The sequence below is a fragment of the Pocillopora damicornis genome, chromosome 13 (assembly GCF_964200805.1).
Source record: "Pocillopora damicornis chromosome 13, jaPocDami1.2, whole genome shotgun sequence".
Taxonomy (NCBI): domain Eukaryota; kingdom Metazoa; phylum Cnidaria; class Anthozoa; order Scleractinia; family Pocilloporidae; genus Pocillopora; species Pocillopora damicornis.
The window spans coordinates 19339032-19355664 of NC_142682.1; the positions used below are offsets into that span (position 1 = coordinate 19339032).

The 16633-nt window shown below is 38.9% G+C and overlaps 2 protein-coding genes and 1 pseudogene across 3 annotated transcripts; 1 reads left to right on the forward strand and 2 right to left on the reverse strand.

The window, feature by feature from the left end:
* The first annotated feature begins 53 nt into the window (after positions 1–53).
* On the forward strand, positions 54–1790 carry LOC113681920 (uncharacterized). Its single transcript, XM_089191502.1, has 2 exons — positions 54–168; positions 842–1790. The coding sequence occupies exon 2, from the start codon at positions 860–862 to the stop codon at positions 1664–1666; it is 807 nt and encodes a 268-aa protein (XP_089047628.1). The 5' UTR covers positions 54–168; positions 842–859; the 3' UTR covers positions 1667–1790.
* A 2240-nt stretch (positions 1791–4030) lies between these two features.
* On the reverse strand, positions 4031–5904 carry LOC149035840 (uncharacterized). The gene is made up of 2 exons (XM_089191503.1): positions 5731–5904; positions 4031–4863 (listed from the first exon to the last, which is right to left on the reverse strand). The coding sequence occupies exons 1-2, from the start codon at positions 5769–5771 to the stop codon at positions 4149–4151; spliced, it is 756 nt and encodes a 251-aa protein (XP_089047629.1). The 5' UTR covers positions 5772–5904; the 3' UTR covers positions 4031–4148.
* A 4677-nt stretch (positions 5905–10581) lies between these two features.
* LOC113681903 (hippocalcin-like protein 1 pseudogene) lies at positions 10582–13116 on the reverse strand (annotated as a pseudogene). The gene has a single exon (XR_016182254.1). The product of XR_016182254.1 is annotated as a hippocalcin-like protein 1 pseudogene (transcript).
* Between the last annotated feature and the right edge of the window lie 3517 nt (positions 13117–16633).

The following is a 16633-nucleotide window of genomic DNA, read 5'->3' on the forward strand; positions in this document are numbered from 1 at the left end:
AACGTAATAAACCACAAAAATTTTACCTTAGTTATGTTCAACTCGTGAATCGAGAACGGGAAACTTATTCTCATAAAGCTCGTGGTTTTACACGAAAAAGAAAAAAACTTCGGAACAGCTCCAGTTGTTTATTCGCTGACTAATCACTGAGCTTCTACTACGTCATCGGTAAGATGTTTTTCTGTCTTTTTTTCAGAGCTCTGTTTTTTGGAATATATATATGTATGTATACATATATATGCTCGGTCCGCGGAAATGTTTTGTAATCATCTTTCCACATTCGTATGTAGTAATTGTTCATTTTTATTCCCTTTCTGTTGCCCTTTCGAGTCTTAAGGAATTTTTTACGGTTAATTTTCTAAGCGACTAACTGTTGAAATTTGTCAATTTTTAAGCCTTACTTAGTTAAGTAGTTAATATCTTCGAGAACATTGATATAAATTGGAAAATGGACTTTGTAAATATACATAAACATAGAGTTTAAAAACTCTAACTGGCAGGAACCGGACCAGTCTGTTGTAATCAAAAAGCAGCCAAGGGGCTGAAAGCAGGGCGGAGGATTTTAAGATCCATGTATGTAGCCTAAAAATCATATCTTTGCGAATCGTTTTGAAGCGTAATTTTAGTTTAGAAATGGTTAACGAGCAGCTTGTAACCATCGAGTTTAAAGGCTGACATTTCGAGCGTTAGCCCTTCGTCAGAGCCCTTGGCTCTGACGTCAGCTTTTAAACTCTTTACGGTGGCCAATTTACATTATCAACTCAGTTGATAAAACCAAACAGTCCAGAGAATAACCTAGTTTAGCTAGAATACTCACGCCTCAAAATCTCCTTATCAGCAGCGATCCATAGAAAAAGATATGGCCATACGAAGATCGCCATCAATATCGGAACTAGCAGATTCGCCTTCAGATTCAACACGCCACGATACCGCAATAAGTGTCCTTGTTAGTAATTCTGACAGCGATGACTCTAGGTTAAAAAAAGAGCAGCCAAAGAAAGGAAAGAAAAAAGATTCTCTTCGAAGATGCAAATCCTTTCCGTTTAGCGGAGAAAGAAAACATAGCCAAGAAACTCAGCCAGGTGAGTGGAAGAGTGCTTGGGATAAGGAAAGAGGATATGTTACAGACCTTATAGCAGAAAACCAACCCGTTAAGAATCAACCTCAACTCTCCTATTTTGCCTATCTTGGTGCCAGATCCCCACATTTTGTGCGTTACCAAGCCGTTTCGAGCGATGCTGATGTCATTATTAACCTTGGGACAGATATCATCTCTCAAAATAGGGCCACTGATCGTACAAATTCTCCGGAAAGAAAGGAATTCCAGGGTGAATCTGTTTATGCCAGCGAGCCGTTAAAACCGAATAGAACACAATTGATAGAGTGCTGTACTTGTATGTGCTGTGTCAAAGCTGTGTTTTATCATTGCACCAAGGACGACGAAGATTCAGGGAGAAACTGGGCCGACGAGCCTTGCTCATGTGAGGAACCTGGGATCGATTGTGCGGCTGGATGGTGCATCATGGGAATCTTTTCTCTATTCATTCCATGTTTGGTCTGTAACCCTGTCATGAAAATCTGCTCTAATATTTCTTTTAAATCACTGAGTAAGCAGGAAAGTAAGGGAAAGAAAGGTTGCCGCCCTTTTCTATCGGTAGTGAATTAGGTGGGAGTTTAGCCCCCGAGGGAGTTAGAGTTGAGGGGGGGGGGGGGGGAATCACCTGACGTTTGGAAACCTGGCGGGTTGTTTTACTGTTACAAAAGTTTTATTTCTTGGCAAAGGTGGGAAAGGGGGCTGGTGGAAATAAGACATCTGGGCTGCGCAGTACAGTACAGTAGCTTCCACATCGTACCCAATTAAACCTTTATGCAAACGACATAGCCTGGTTTGACTCAGGCCATATTCGTGAGTTTGCTGCGATTTAAATTTTTGAGTGTTATTCACCTATAACGGTATCGTAGATACTACTTGACAAGATACACACATTCGCCGTAACCAAGGATTTTGTTAGCAAGGCTCGAAGCTTAATGTTTCGATCTAAAATTTTAGGATTATCATAATTTTTAACATCATATTGATATGTTAGTTAAATAGCTTTTCACTTAACATTTGTATCTCAGCGGTCACTTGCATTTTGTTTAATAGTGGCTGCAACATAATTTTTATAATAAATTCTTTTTTATCTTAATTTTAAATTTAAATTACTCTTAAAATATCTGTAAACGTGCCCCCATGAATAAGCATATTTTCACGTTAAATAAAGCTATGCTGTTTGTTCTCTTTATCATATGAACTGCGGTGTTATACAAGAATTTCCAGTCCTGAGAAAAGCTGTAACAACACACGTGAAAGAATACGATATTTTTTCACGTCCGTTGGATATCGCCAATCAGCTGCTGACACGTCACTCGCCTTTCGCGCCACTCCTTCAGGTTGATGAATGAACGGCGAAGTCTTCACCATTCTCAATCCAAGATCGTTTGTCGGATTTTTTTCGGGTTATGGCAGCTAAAGCACTGAAAAATCCGTATCGCTTATAGACAGTAAAGTTCAAACTTTCCTAGAAGAGGAAGAAAACCAAAATACGGAAAGAAAAACCAAAGGTTATGTATTGAGTGGCTTTGGTAATGACATTTCTCGCGGCTGAGAACAAAAATCGACCAGTGGAACATTTTTCACAGGCTAATTTTGGCCATGAACCCGAGAGATTTCTTCTTTCGGTAAGGACCAAGTCAATAACTAAGAATTTTGTACATTACGCCCGTTGTTTGTTTTTGTAGTACAGTATTACAACGCATGAAGATTTTTCATCTTGAGCCAGCTTATCTTCAACGCACTGTGCAATTTTTATTCGAAGATTGTCGATCCTTTTACTTTCGGTCACTAGTTAAGTCGACTTTTCTTTCCAATAAAAGGCTGTTCTGTTTATATGATATACAAAGTAATACATGGTTGTTTGTAGATATGAAATTTCTCTTCTCGTGTTCAACTCGACATCTCACTCGTTTGCAGCGCTCATTGGTTAGAAATCGAGGATCTATAGGAAGGTAAACGCAAACAGGAAATTTGCCTTAAGGCTATTTTTCTTACTTAATCGTTTAAATCAAAGCAGAGTCGCTGCACCAACACATTTTTTGTCAGATCCATGCCCCAAATTGAAATAGTTTTATGGTTCATTTTCTAAGCTGCAAAAACGTTTTGCTCTCTCTTTTGACTTATACAAACAATTCAACAAAAGACCGTGGTGCAATTGATAGCTCAAATATGTTGTAGGCAACCTACCCCCCTTATGAGACGATGGCACAACTGCACTCGTGGTCAAACTCTTTTAGGCTGCAGCGCCTAGAGTGGTTGAACAAGGCGATTCTCGAGCCACAAGCTTTATTGCAGGTGCTGCTGGTAAATACATTGTTTTTGACGCTGTTTAGCAGCGGCACTGAAGTAGCCTCTCTAGAGTGCAAGCCTGGGCGAAGTTCATGGTAATCCTGGGCTGCCCAAGACGTCAGGATCCCCTCTCGGCTTTACTGATGTGGTCCAAAGGAAAGGAGAGAAGTACGTGTGGCACCAGCTTGGCTGTAGGAGTTTGCCAGGTAGTTGACGAAAAGAAGAACTAACCGCCTCAAAGGGTCTCTGCTTCGATTTTATGTCAGGGTTTACTCCCTCAGGTGGTTTGTCGACCAAGACTAACGAGGTCCGCCTCCCCGTAGTGGATCTGATATTATATATTTCACCTATAATTGGAACCCTTAGCAGGTACTCGTGCTCCGGGTAAGAGCACTCCTGGGAGCAATAATGGCTAAGCGGTGGCTGGAGAAGGCTCTACTTGAGTACTGATGTCTAGAGACCCTCAAAACGGCTCGCGCACAAGATTAAGAACTTCGTGGAGCTGTCTGCACTGAAATAAAAACCTGGCTTAGTTTCCAGGCCCTGTTGGCTCAGTAATTCTTGGCCCCCTTTATATGACGTCGTCAAGAGGCTACGCTTCAACCCCTTTCTAGAACTTACGCAAAAACAACGGAACAAGAGAGTGGCTATGGACTAGGCTGGAAAAAACCTAACAACTACTCTTGTGCACCGGAAATTGAAAGTTGGCCAATTGAAGTTGGCCATTTCCAGCTTAGTCGCGTCCTCTCTGAACATACAAACATTACTTCCGGGATAGGGCAAAAGTAGAACTGCAGCATAGTTTTGCTACAGGGTAACACACCAAACAAGGCAAAAACGTTGAAAATATTCCCAGAAAGCTCCATCGGACCGCACAATCTGTCCAAGGCATCTCGTATGCGCAGGGCTTGTCGGCCCAGTTTCTCTCGAACTCTCCGTCCTCTGTGCAATGGTAAAAGACAGCTTTCACACAGCACATACAAGTAAAACACTCTACAAGCTGTGTCCTGTCAGTTTTTGACGACTTGTTAAGGACGATATTTTTGCTTTCGAGTTCATCTATAGTTTGAGCAGTGCTTGGCGCCTTCTCTACAACGAAAATGGCGTTTGTCATATTAATTATCACTTCTGCATCGCTTGACACCGCTTGGTAACGACCCTTACTTGAAAAAGAGCTGCCAAGATAGGAAAAGTAAGAGAGCTGCGGTTGCCTCGTGACGGGTTGTCCATCTGCTATCAGGTCTGTAACGTAACCTCTTTCCTTGTCCCAAACACTCCTCCATTCCTCGGGGTTGATTTTTTGGCTCTGCCTTGCCATTCTTTTCTCTGGTGAAGACATACTTCTTCGTAGAGACCTTTTCTTAACTTTTTCTTGAAGTTCTTGGTAAATGAAAGGCTTCGATGAGTCTCTCGGCGACCCAACAAGATCGGTCAGTGAGGAGGACCTCCGTGATGTCATTCTATTTGAAGGTGATTGCCTAGATTACAGAAAGAACCACTCCATGTTTCAAGATACAGACGCTCTTTATTTCAAAGATTTTGAATTATAGATCAGTGTCAAGACTCCTGAAATGCCCAGTTTTCCCCTTCCCTTGTGTATTGGTGTCCCCCCCCTCTCCCTCTCCCCCACTCCTCCCCCACCAGCTCCATCCTCGTTACAGTGTTCAGTTCCTTAATAGCGCATTTTTCTGTGGTGGAAGAGAAGAGGAAAAGGAAAAGGGAGCACCTCATTTAAGTAACGAAGAACATCTAATAAATCATAGCACGTTCTCAAAGAACGTCATTCATTCTCCCAGGTACTTTTGCATATAATAATTAGCTACTCAGATTTCCTCTCTTCCGACACTCGACACTTTTTCAAAGTTAAACATGACCTTTCACGGCTAAGCTCAAGCTGATATGGCGACTTAAAACGCGCGATTTATTGGCTGCTTTATGTCATGTGGTGCAAAATCACCGGACAGTTACTTTACAATAACCTCGGTCTACTCCAATGTTTGTTCTTATTAATTCCGACGAAAAAAAAAAATGTAACCGTTAGCCGTAAGAGCCTTCACCCCAATGAGACCCTCTGTAAAGGTTGGAGGGAGGAAAAAAACAAAAACAACGCTGGTAAGTCTGAGCAGTTTTGATGCTTTGGTGATTCACGAGTCAATATCAATGACGCTTTCGGAAAAAGTTATACAGTCCGAAATTTCGCTGTCATCATGAAAAAAAAATGAATTCAAATGCCGAAACCGCCTTTTACCCCAGACTAAATAAATTCAATGTAACAATCATTCTAACTTAACCACTCAGATTGTTGGTTTTATAACAAATTTGTACTATTTTCAAAGCAAACTTACCAGCAGATGTTCCCTATTTCAATTTCCACAGATTCTTCCATTAATATCACTGTTTGCTCCGCCACAAACGCGAACAGTCTTGCCAATCGACAACGAGCGAGATTATGACACGAGGGAAATAAGAAAACTAATGTTAATATAAACTTGAAGTGGCATTGACGTATGTCTAGGAGATATTTACGTCAGCAGCTAGCCAAGAAAGGTGCTGAAACTATCCTTTCAAGCCTGACCAAAACACAGCATATGTTATTCCCCGCCAGGTTAAAGTTCTGAGCCCTCGCACTCAAACATACGCATCTAACCATCTTGCTCATTGTTAAAAGAATCATTTCCCGATAAAGAGGCCAGCGACTACTCTCTGCAGTAGTAGGCAAATAAATATATTATATCAGAAACAAATTTTGACTCGAAACAAAGCCTTCAAAAAAAGTCTTAAACACACACAAAAAATTAAGCGAGATACTGAAGGTCAATAAAGGCTGAAATCGAAACTCAACTCAAAAAAACAAACGAGTGTCTACGAATTTTTCTACGTCAACCTCGATGTCAAGTTTAAGGTCTCTGAACATGATTGGTTGAAATGATCAGGTCGTTGAAATGTAATTAGTAAGTTTAATTAGTGTAATTAGTGTATTAACTTACCACCAACTTACTTATCAGTATTTTTTTCCTTCTCTTTTTGGAGAAATCGAACCCAATCGTCAGGTTGGATTTGGCCGGGGTCCGATCAGTTCCCAAAGGGAACTTTTTTTCCGCGTCCTTCGTTCATGGATAACGTTCAGAACCTTTCTTGTTCACCTCAGGTGGTCAGTCATCCAGCAGAACAGAAAAAACACTTCTGAGTTGTGACGTCATTGTTGTCCGTTAATTACCCCTTCTATCAAATGACGCACTAGATTCGCCAGTAACGTCACAAGTTCCTTCTTTTTGGAACTTTCAGTTCCAGCCATAACATTTCAATCACTTTGAGAGAGTATACCCCAGAGAGTCAACTCAGCAGAATAACATGATGGAAGGTACCTTAACTTCGTTTTCTTATTTACAGGGTCGAGAAAACCAATGTCCAAGCCGGACATATAAATCGGTTCAGGCCGTGGCTTTATCACTCGAACAGTCTTCCAAACACAAGGTCTCTATTTTTCCTTTCTCTTTTTTTTCCACCAATGACCTTGGAGACCATCCACAGAAGACCTCCATAAACACAATAAACTGAATCAGATTTTCCATGAATATTTTGCCCTTTTTAACACGTTAATTGCGCGCATGCGCAAGAGCGAGTTGCAGATATCATGTGGAGAATGGCACTCGCTCGCTCGCTCGATTGATCGATTCCTGTAAACTTTTTTTCGATTTTAGGCCTTTGAGTGCATTTGATAGCTTTTGGCGAGTAATAAACAAACGAAATAGCGACCTTCTTTGCGAAGAATAGTGCTGGAGTGAAAAAGAAGCCAATGATAATCTTAAAAGAGTTTATTTTTTTTCGTTTTAGTTTCAACAAGCGGCGCCAGCGACTGGCAGGCGTGCGAGGATTCCCACTGAAATAAGAGAACAACCTTCGCTTTTCATAAAATTGTAAGTTAAGATCCTTGAACTTGAAAACAATCCGAAGATTCATTAAAAATATCACTTACTCCGAAGCGCTCGGAGTTTACAGGTGTTCAAAAGCTTTTTTTGTTATGGCGTGAGATTGGGGACAAAATTGATCATTACATTTCGTATCGTGTGTTTTTTCTGTGTGAAGCAACAAAAGGTGCGGGCGACTGACGAAATTACAGGTTAACACGGAAATCAAATAACACCTAAACAAATAATTTTGGCTAGCGATTTTCAATGAATTTTTAAAGAACAATTTTCTTTTAAGTTTCAAGGATATTTGAAGATTCAAACTAAATATTACGTACTAAAATGCGAAAGTTATACACCACAAAATTGATAAATAGGCCTGAAATGAAATTCTGTCTTGTTCTTGATTATACGTTGCCTAGCACGTGACCAAAATCTACCCAGGCGGAAATCCAAAATGACGGTGGCAGCCTGGGCTTAGTTATATCACTCAAAACTCGTTTCCCCTTTGTCTCATTTGATAAAGAGGGAATCATTAATGTTTTCATTGAGACAGTATTGCCTTGATTTTCCAATATTTACAATGATAGACAGTAAATTTCACTTTTCACCCACATTTACTTCCAACCTTTTCTTTTGAACCAGAAACAAAAATGATATATGTTTAAAACACGACATCATCCACCCTTGTCAAATGTCATAGCATGATTATTTCAATTGTAATGCCTTCTTATCCCAACGTTACTTTGTTTCTTTACTACATTAGCGAACACTGAACTACTGCTCGTACTCTAACTATGACAATCAACCACAAATTCCCTAAACCAGATAACATTAAACATAATCCAAAAAATCATGTTAGTCATCTGTCAATTCACGAGTTTGCTCACAGAGCACTTTGATTTTTCTTGGCAGTAAGGAGAGACCATTCATAAATAACCACGTCAACCAAGCAAAATTAAGACTAATATTCCTTATCGGAAAACTTAAGGTTTAACGGTATCAAGACGTCGATGTTCCTTTAATTTTTCTAATAGAATGGAAAATTTCATAGTCCTTTCAACATTAGTGACCGTGCATACGACTGAAAAATACCTTAACTAAAAATTGACGGACGGTTAACGGCATGCGAACCGTTTCGAATTACAGCGTGGCTTCACTGACACCGCGTGATCCGAAGGTCTGAGGTTCGTTTACTCATAGGGAAGACACATTTTTTTCCTTTGTCCAATGCTCGAAAATTTACCAGCTTCCTAGACATATTTACACAACAATGTATCCTTCAGCAACTCTAGTTAAACAGCAACATTTAAAGAGGCTTAAAAACTGACAAAATTGGAAGGCTTTGTTCGTATATGCGAAGTCTGGAAGTGCTCTCCTATCAACATTTCACAAAATATCATATTTTCCTAAAAATTTGACAAATTCAGAACGACCTGATGTAAATAGCCAAAGTAAAACCTTTTCAGACGGCTAGTAGATGGTCAAGAAACCGGGTTGCCACCGCGAGAGATCTGAGAATTTATTGCCAGTTAATTCAGGTATGCTCTCACTATCAATGTCTAAACTAGTTATAGTTCTCACTAGAGCTGCCCCCGCCCTACAGTACCATTTTTTATTGTTTTTTTTTTTGAGTGGGCTTGTTGTTTACAGTTGTGTAATTTTTCTGTTATGTTGTTACGGAATTGCGGCTCAGTACTTTGGTTTTAATAATTTTGGATCTCATAATACTACAAGTGTACAAAATGTAGTTTTGGGAAGTGCTTGGGATGTTTTTTTTTGCTGTGTGCTTCAACTTAGGATTTGTTTGTTCTTCACGATCAAGAAGAAGCAGAATGTAGGGACTTGGGTGAGTTTTGACATTGGAATGTTATAGGTGGCAGACTTGCCTCTGACAAATCCAGAAATTGCCGAGTCTTTCGGCTTTGTGCAATAAGCTTGATTTGCGGCTGACAAATCGGAGTTAACCGAGTCTTTCGGTCAAAATGCTAAACTTACACCGTCTTCTGAGCATCGGTGAAATTATTTCTGTATTAACTTCTGTATAACACAAATGAAACTCTATAACTCTGAGAATAATCCAACATCAAAGCAAACGAGTTAGAAGCTCAACTTTTTCATGTATTTGATATCTGGTTATACTTTAATTATGCTGCAAGTTCTTTGCTTTAAGTTCTCACGTTAGCTGACTGAGCTGTGGACCCTCCGCCGCCTTCGATCGAGACTTCACACAACTGTTTCTCTTTTGACGGATTTTGATCACCTTTTAAACTCAAAACTACCTTTAATTGTTAGAAAGATGCTATACACACTTACCGTTGGACTTGGAAACGCTTCTCGACGCTTTTCAGGGACGCTTAATTCGAAATCTCGACAAGGACAAAGCTTGTATCAAAGACGCCGATCCCAATAGTACTCGCGCGCGTTTTTGCTGGCCGCCCATGACCATTTGCGGGAAAAACGTTGATACCTTGCGGCCGTGCGAGCGATCAAATCGAGATTTTTTTCTGGTTACGATCTACCGAAAATACCTACATTTTCTCTTCTCCAGTCTTCCTCTATATTACGCGGGGAGTCCTAAGGTGCCTCCTCGGGTTTTTGGCCCTCTGGGGCCAAAAACCCTGCGGGGGCAAAAATGAACTGAAGATTTTTTTTTCATTTTTTTTTTTATCATGAAGTCACTTCAACAATCACTGCAAACATTACGAAGCGCTTAATTAACTGCTTCAATTTTTATTCCTGTTGACCATTTCGCTCTAGTAGACAGTCGGTAGTCGACCGTCACATATATTTTGAGAAGGCCCTTAGGCTCACGGGATTTTTTTCAGTTCCATGGGAGTTTTGACGCCTCATGCTGTTTGAACGGTAGAGGTTTTCTTTTGCGAACAACAAAAAAATTTTTCATTTAATTTTCGAGTCATGTTTGTTTCTGCCGCTATCATGAGCGGCGGACGAATAACGGGAAAGCGCGGAACGACATGAGGAAACCTTGCATGGATGGGAAACGAGTTTCGTAGAGAAAATTTTAAAATATATATATTTTTTTTAATTTAACCGTCGATATAAAAACATGTTGCGACACCTTTACACCTCTCAAATAAATTTAATGGATTTCACTTGACATGAAACCTCGACCTTGCATCAAATGTAGCTTGTATGCATTTATTTGCCTGATGTCTTTTCATTTTCTTTGCTTTGCTGTGAAAAAGAAAAAAAAAATAGTGATTGGACAAACTGTCTTCAATACATGCCTGCCCCTGCTAATGATTGCAAACGAAGAGTCAAAGATTCAAAGTAAAAATTTTCTTTACTATTAAAACTTACATACAAATTAATTAAAGTTTAAGAAAGTGTAATATTCTAGATTCTGAATGAGTTTGTAAAGTTCGCCTTTTGTGCCTCTATAAAGTTCAGTTTATACACTAAATATTCACTATAAAGTCTAAGTTAACTGGCCTTAACATCGCTTAATTAAAGGCGTCTAAGACACAGTTGTTAAAAATAAATTGGACTTAAAAAATGCACCAAGCCCACCTAGTGCTCGACACACATACGGCAAATGCCTTGTCATTAGTAAAGTTCATTATGAGAACTTCAAATAATTGCGGAAAATCGAGACAGCAAAAATCTCTTCAGAAGAGCTATCACATTATTATTACCAAATTCTAAATTATTCTATCCTCATCATTACTTTTGCAATAATCTGTTCCGTATTTCAATAAATCTAGCTCGACAAATTCGTGTTCGCATTTTGGTTACATGTCATAATATTTTCCTATAGAGCGACTAAGCACTTAATCCTAGCCCTCGAAGGATTGCAATTTTTTTTTTCAACATTAAAAAACGCAATCGCGAACACTCATAATAAATCGGACTTCTACATAATCACAGTATAACATTTAAAGACTGTTCCCGTAATAACGTTCTCGCTCTCTTTGTAGCCTTTACCAGCCGTTTGACGGTTAATTCTGAAGTCTACCTCAAATATATCAAAGAACAATGCTCGCAAGGAAAAATTACCATACTTTGCCGCACAACTGTGATCTCATCAATAAAGCAAATTAAAATTATTTACATAGGAGAGAGGACGTTCTCCGCTCTTCCTTTAGTGCTCATCACCAATCAAAATAGCTACAACTATTTATTTATGCGAATCTTAGCCCAAAATAAAAACACAGTCTATACAATAACCTGGGGAGAAGTCGTCATTTCGGTGCGGAATTGTTTTAGCATTTGATTCGCTTATTTTTCTTAATCATTATTATTATTTGGTAATCTGAATGAAATCTAACGAAAAGTTGTTCCATTTTCTGAATCGGGACTCGATATTGCTAGCTATATGTGATTTAAATATGATCAAGCTGTTAAATGTTTCACAGGGTCTGATCAATACATCAAGCGGTCACCCCTTAAAATAATACACTGAGCAGTTCTTCAGTCGTAATGAGTTAATCCTTCTTCCAATACAATCCAACCCTAAGGTTTTTACAGAGCATATTAGCGAGCAAAAGACCCAGTTAAAAGGCACTGATTTGTTCGGCAAAGAAAAACGTAAACTAACTGAAATATTAAACACATTGATGCGACAAATGTGAACACTAAGGGCCTCTCAATTTATACGAGACGAAACTAGATGCATAAATTTATTTACGTTAAATAATTCGTCGCGGGCGTTCGAAACAACTAGAACTGATAATAAACAGAATTCTTGCTGATTTCTAGTTACAATTCAAGACAAGGTGATAAAATAACGAACTAGCCGGTTGCCGACTGGCCGTTTCGTCTCTTTGGGTTTTTATCTATGAAAAATTTTTCTCCAATGCGATAGTTATCGCGTGAAAACTGTGCATCACTTTACACATCAAAAGCCTAAAATCGTGCAAAGACAAACACAATGTTGTGTGTTCAACAGTTGCTTTCTTGTCTACAAGGTGTCGCCTTGTTTCGAAAGCAAAACGTTACAACAATATAGTGAAACATACCACTTCGACACACTTCCGAGATACACCGACGAAATTATACCGCCATGTACCGTAAATTTTTTGAACGGTGCGTTATAACAATACGGGTGTAAACGTTGAATGGCAGGCGGTTAGTTTCAGTTTACTTCGCGCCGGCTGGATCCAGCAACCGCATAAGAGAAGGGTAACACTGAACACCGCGTACGAATTCATTCTGTGTAATTGTTCCATCATTGTCCCGGTCGAGCTTTGCAAACAGCTTGTGCGTGAACTTTTCCGGCGTGTTCTCGTCTCTTGGAAGATTTACCCGGTCGCCTGCAAGGCGAAAAATCCCGCGCACAATTTCCAACATCTCGGCACGAGAAACCGCGCCGCTTCCATCTGAATCGTACATCTCAAAGGCCCATCGTAGTTTCTGCTCTGTCGATCCTCGCGATATGATAGACAAACCTTGAATAAATTCGTGAAAATCAATTGTTCCATCCTTGTTTTTGTCGAATGTGCGAAAAACATGGCCTGCGAAGATAGTCGCGTCGCCTGTGGAATAGTGATTCTTGTAGATCTCCGCGAATTTTTTTTCGGACATTTTACCGTTTGGGCATTTCTCGCGAAACGCTTTATGCCAAGTGTGCAACTCGTCTTCCGTGAATTCGGTTGACAATCGCAACTCTTGGATATCTTCCGCCGTCAATTTACTTTTGCCTTTTTTCAAAGCATTAGGTTTTGTCCCCTTGTTTCCCATCTCCTTATGTTCGAAGTACGACGAACTAGCAATACCCGCCCCCAAGTGAAAACCAACACTAGCTAAGCACTGCAAGTGTTGAATTTAAATTCACGACGCTGTACAGGACAGCCACAGCACACGATTGGTCGCAGGTTAATTTGCATAGAAAAACTCCAGAATCTCTCAATACAGTGACTTTGTCGTGGTGACGATATACAAATGATTCTTGATCGCGCCAAAGGTGCGTGTAAATTATTAATGAGCTCAGTAATGGAAATGTTTTCATTTGCGCGACCGAGAAAAGCAAGATAAAAGAAATAAAAGTAGGTCAAAATCAGACCACAACGAAAGATATTTCTCAGCTGTAAAATTCCAATTTTTTTTAAAAGAATACTTGCGACGCGCACGTTTTATTAGTGTTTTCTTAATGATATGGAAATTTCCTTAGCACGCTTTTCCCTTTAATTTGGCCTATTAAAGGTTCGTCCTTAAAGGTACTTTTCAGTGCAACATCGGTTTTCAATGACAACTAAATAAGTTTTCCTCGTCTGATAAGCGAACAATTACGCGAAAAAAACTTACCATCGTTAATATTAATGTGGCAAACAATTGAAATATTGGTGTCGGAAAAATTTAAAGTTCCGCGGCGGTCTTATTTCTGACCAATAACTTTGCCAAAATTTGGTTTTCTTATTCAAGTAAAATCTTCCCCTTCACCCACGCGTTTGCGAAACCATTTGAAACACGCCTGTAACCATCTGTTACGGCAACTTTCCTCATTAAAAGTCGAAGCGCAGGAGGCCGAAACTGTAAACATAGCACAACAGAAACAAAGAGAGTCTCCAAAAGCCGTCGAAGAGTTAACAGACAATTCAGGGGAAAAAATGTCCTCGCGTGGATACACTGTCATCATCAGTCTTCAGAATATCGAAGAACAGGATTCTTGATAAGCAGATTGTTTGGTCTGGAGTAAGAGATTAACCTTATCTACGCCAAGATGTTAATCTGTCGCGAATGTTTAGCGCGAGCGAGAAATTCAAACAGTAGATTTTTCGGTGATACTAAGTAATTTTGGAGGTAAGCAATTAGCAGGAAATTCTACAGTTTAACCATAACATAAAATCATAAGCCAAGTCTCATGACACTGATTCTAATTATCGAAAAGAAAAAAACATTCTTCTAAATCTTTATTAAGCATCGAAAGAAGATGTAAACACATTCAGTGAAGAGCCTATAGCTAGTTTGTTTGTTTTTAACAGTACTAAAAATGTTGGATATTACACTTAAGCAGATTTATTAATACAAAAATGTTTACTCCAAAAAGCCTAAGGAAAGGCCAGAATCATGCTAGATAAATATATGATATCCAAGCTGTATCAAAAATGCATGTTTATTATTGATTCAACCCACTAAAAAGATGAATAAATATTTTACAAGAAAACTCTTACTTCTTATGAATATTTACAATGTTAATTTCTCGTTCTTTTTCTTCATCTCGATTTCATTTATTGAATTTTCGCTAATGTTGGATCATTCATTTTCGATCTATGATGTTATGAAGAACTTAGTAATGTGCAATTTAGCATGGATCATGATCAGATATCAAACAAAGCCCGTAGAATTTTTAATTCCCATAAGTAATTCAGTAGTTACAGTGACATTTAAATTATCTTGTTCGGTGAAATATTATCAGTAGATAACTGGTATTAATTATTCGAATGTTTCGACAGAATTCTACAAACAATCAGCTAGTGAACTCGCATCAATTCGCTGCAGACAATAACAATCCTTGCATATCCGCAAATTTCCGGTATTAGGACGCAACCAAAATACGTCCAATATCATTAACCGCCTTGTCGGGGATCTTATAAATAGACGACGAAAATCTCGCTACAATTAATGAATGCTATACACTCCAGCACGAAAACAAATCAAAAACTTGTCCTTGCTTTGTTTCGGCTCAATTGGAACTTTCTATCAAGCGTTTAGATGAGTTTGAATTACAGTTTCATTTCAGTTCTAATCCCCAGGAGGTGATGCTCTCCATGTTAAGGAATAAATAAAGTGTTACTTTCCTAACTCTGAGGCATAGTGCTAATTAAAAAGAATAGGAACGGCTCGCTACAACACCAAGACACAACATGATCAACACAAATATCTCTAACACCTATATGTTCAAGAAACGGTATGGCATTAACAGTGCTAATTACAAAAAATTCTTTTAACACTGAGACACCTAGAAAACAGTATTTACCTCTTTCTTCATTTACATGTTAGATTGTTTTAATTCATTATTCACGTTTTCCTCTCTGGCTTCTGTCTATCAACATTGTCCTATCCGATACTAAAATTTCCGAAGCTTGAAGAGTAAACTTGAAGTGTAAAAAAAAACTTACTCTAGCCTTCAAAGTTTCCTCCAAAACTCTTACGTGACGATTCAGGTCAGAAATTTTGCCCTTATTTGTATTGCAAATTGGAACTAATAGATCCTCTTCTAATACGGTAAAAGAATGTATTGGTTATTAAGAGGTTATTTCCCTAAATAACTATGACTGAGTCTACATTTCAGCGATATTTAAACGCGCCCATCTCATCGGCTTTGGGATGACCGGTCAAACAAGAAAAGCCGGTCATACTGGTTTTTTTGGAACTCTTACCACCAGCCGTTGTGGCTGAATCAGTTACATTGCGGTCAACAGCCAAAAACCTTCATGTAAACCATCTGTGTTAATCGCAGCTTGTTATCGCTACAATCAACGAACAGATCCCTGATCTTGGCGAGTGTAGGCGTTAATTCGCTCATATCGAACGATCTAAAATCCGTTAGTTCTGCTTTAAAGTAAATATCACGTCCATGTAAAACAATATCGATATCTACCGAATTCTTTTCCTTTTTTTTTCCGAATGAATCACCACCCCTCTTAGGGTTACATCTAATTGCAATTCCATACAAAGAGTACAAAAATATTAACGAGGGCGATGCGACCAGAGCGCGATACTACACTTCACCAATTAAAACCCACACTCCTTTACAGTCTTAAATGTTTATTTTCACGATGATCAGATACGATCCACTGATAAAACCGATAGCAGTCTTCGTTCAATTTGCACCTGGACGTGTTCCTTATCTACATAACAAATCTCATTTATTACTTCCAAATTAAAATGTGTGTTTTGGCGACCAGCCGCGTACAAGACTGAAACGGGTACATTGAAATGCATTTTACGCCGCCAAACTTGCTCCTCTTATGAATAGTTAAGCTCCGTGGAAAGCAAGGATTACCTTATAAAACAGATGTTGCGAAAGAAGACTGATACAAAAGAACAACTGAACGGATTGGTTTTTATCTCTTTCGCGCCCGCTATACATTAAGATCATTTATTAAAATCTTTACTACTGGACTGTGAATTAGAACCACTCTTGACTTTTTGAAAGCTTTGCCTGATGGTTTTTTCATTTCACGGGTTCTTTAATTGGAAATAAATGAGGTATCCTTGAGTTCGTTTGAGAGAATTAGACCCTTGTTTAAGCTAAATAAATAATAAGCCATTTCGACCATTGCCTCTTATTCCGCACTGGGAATCGGTTCATATTTAATTTGCACTGTGAAACGGTTCATATTTAATTTGCACTGTGAAAGTTATTGCTTCGTTC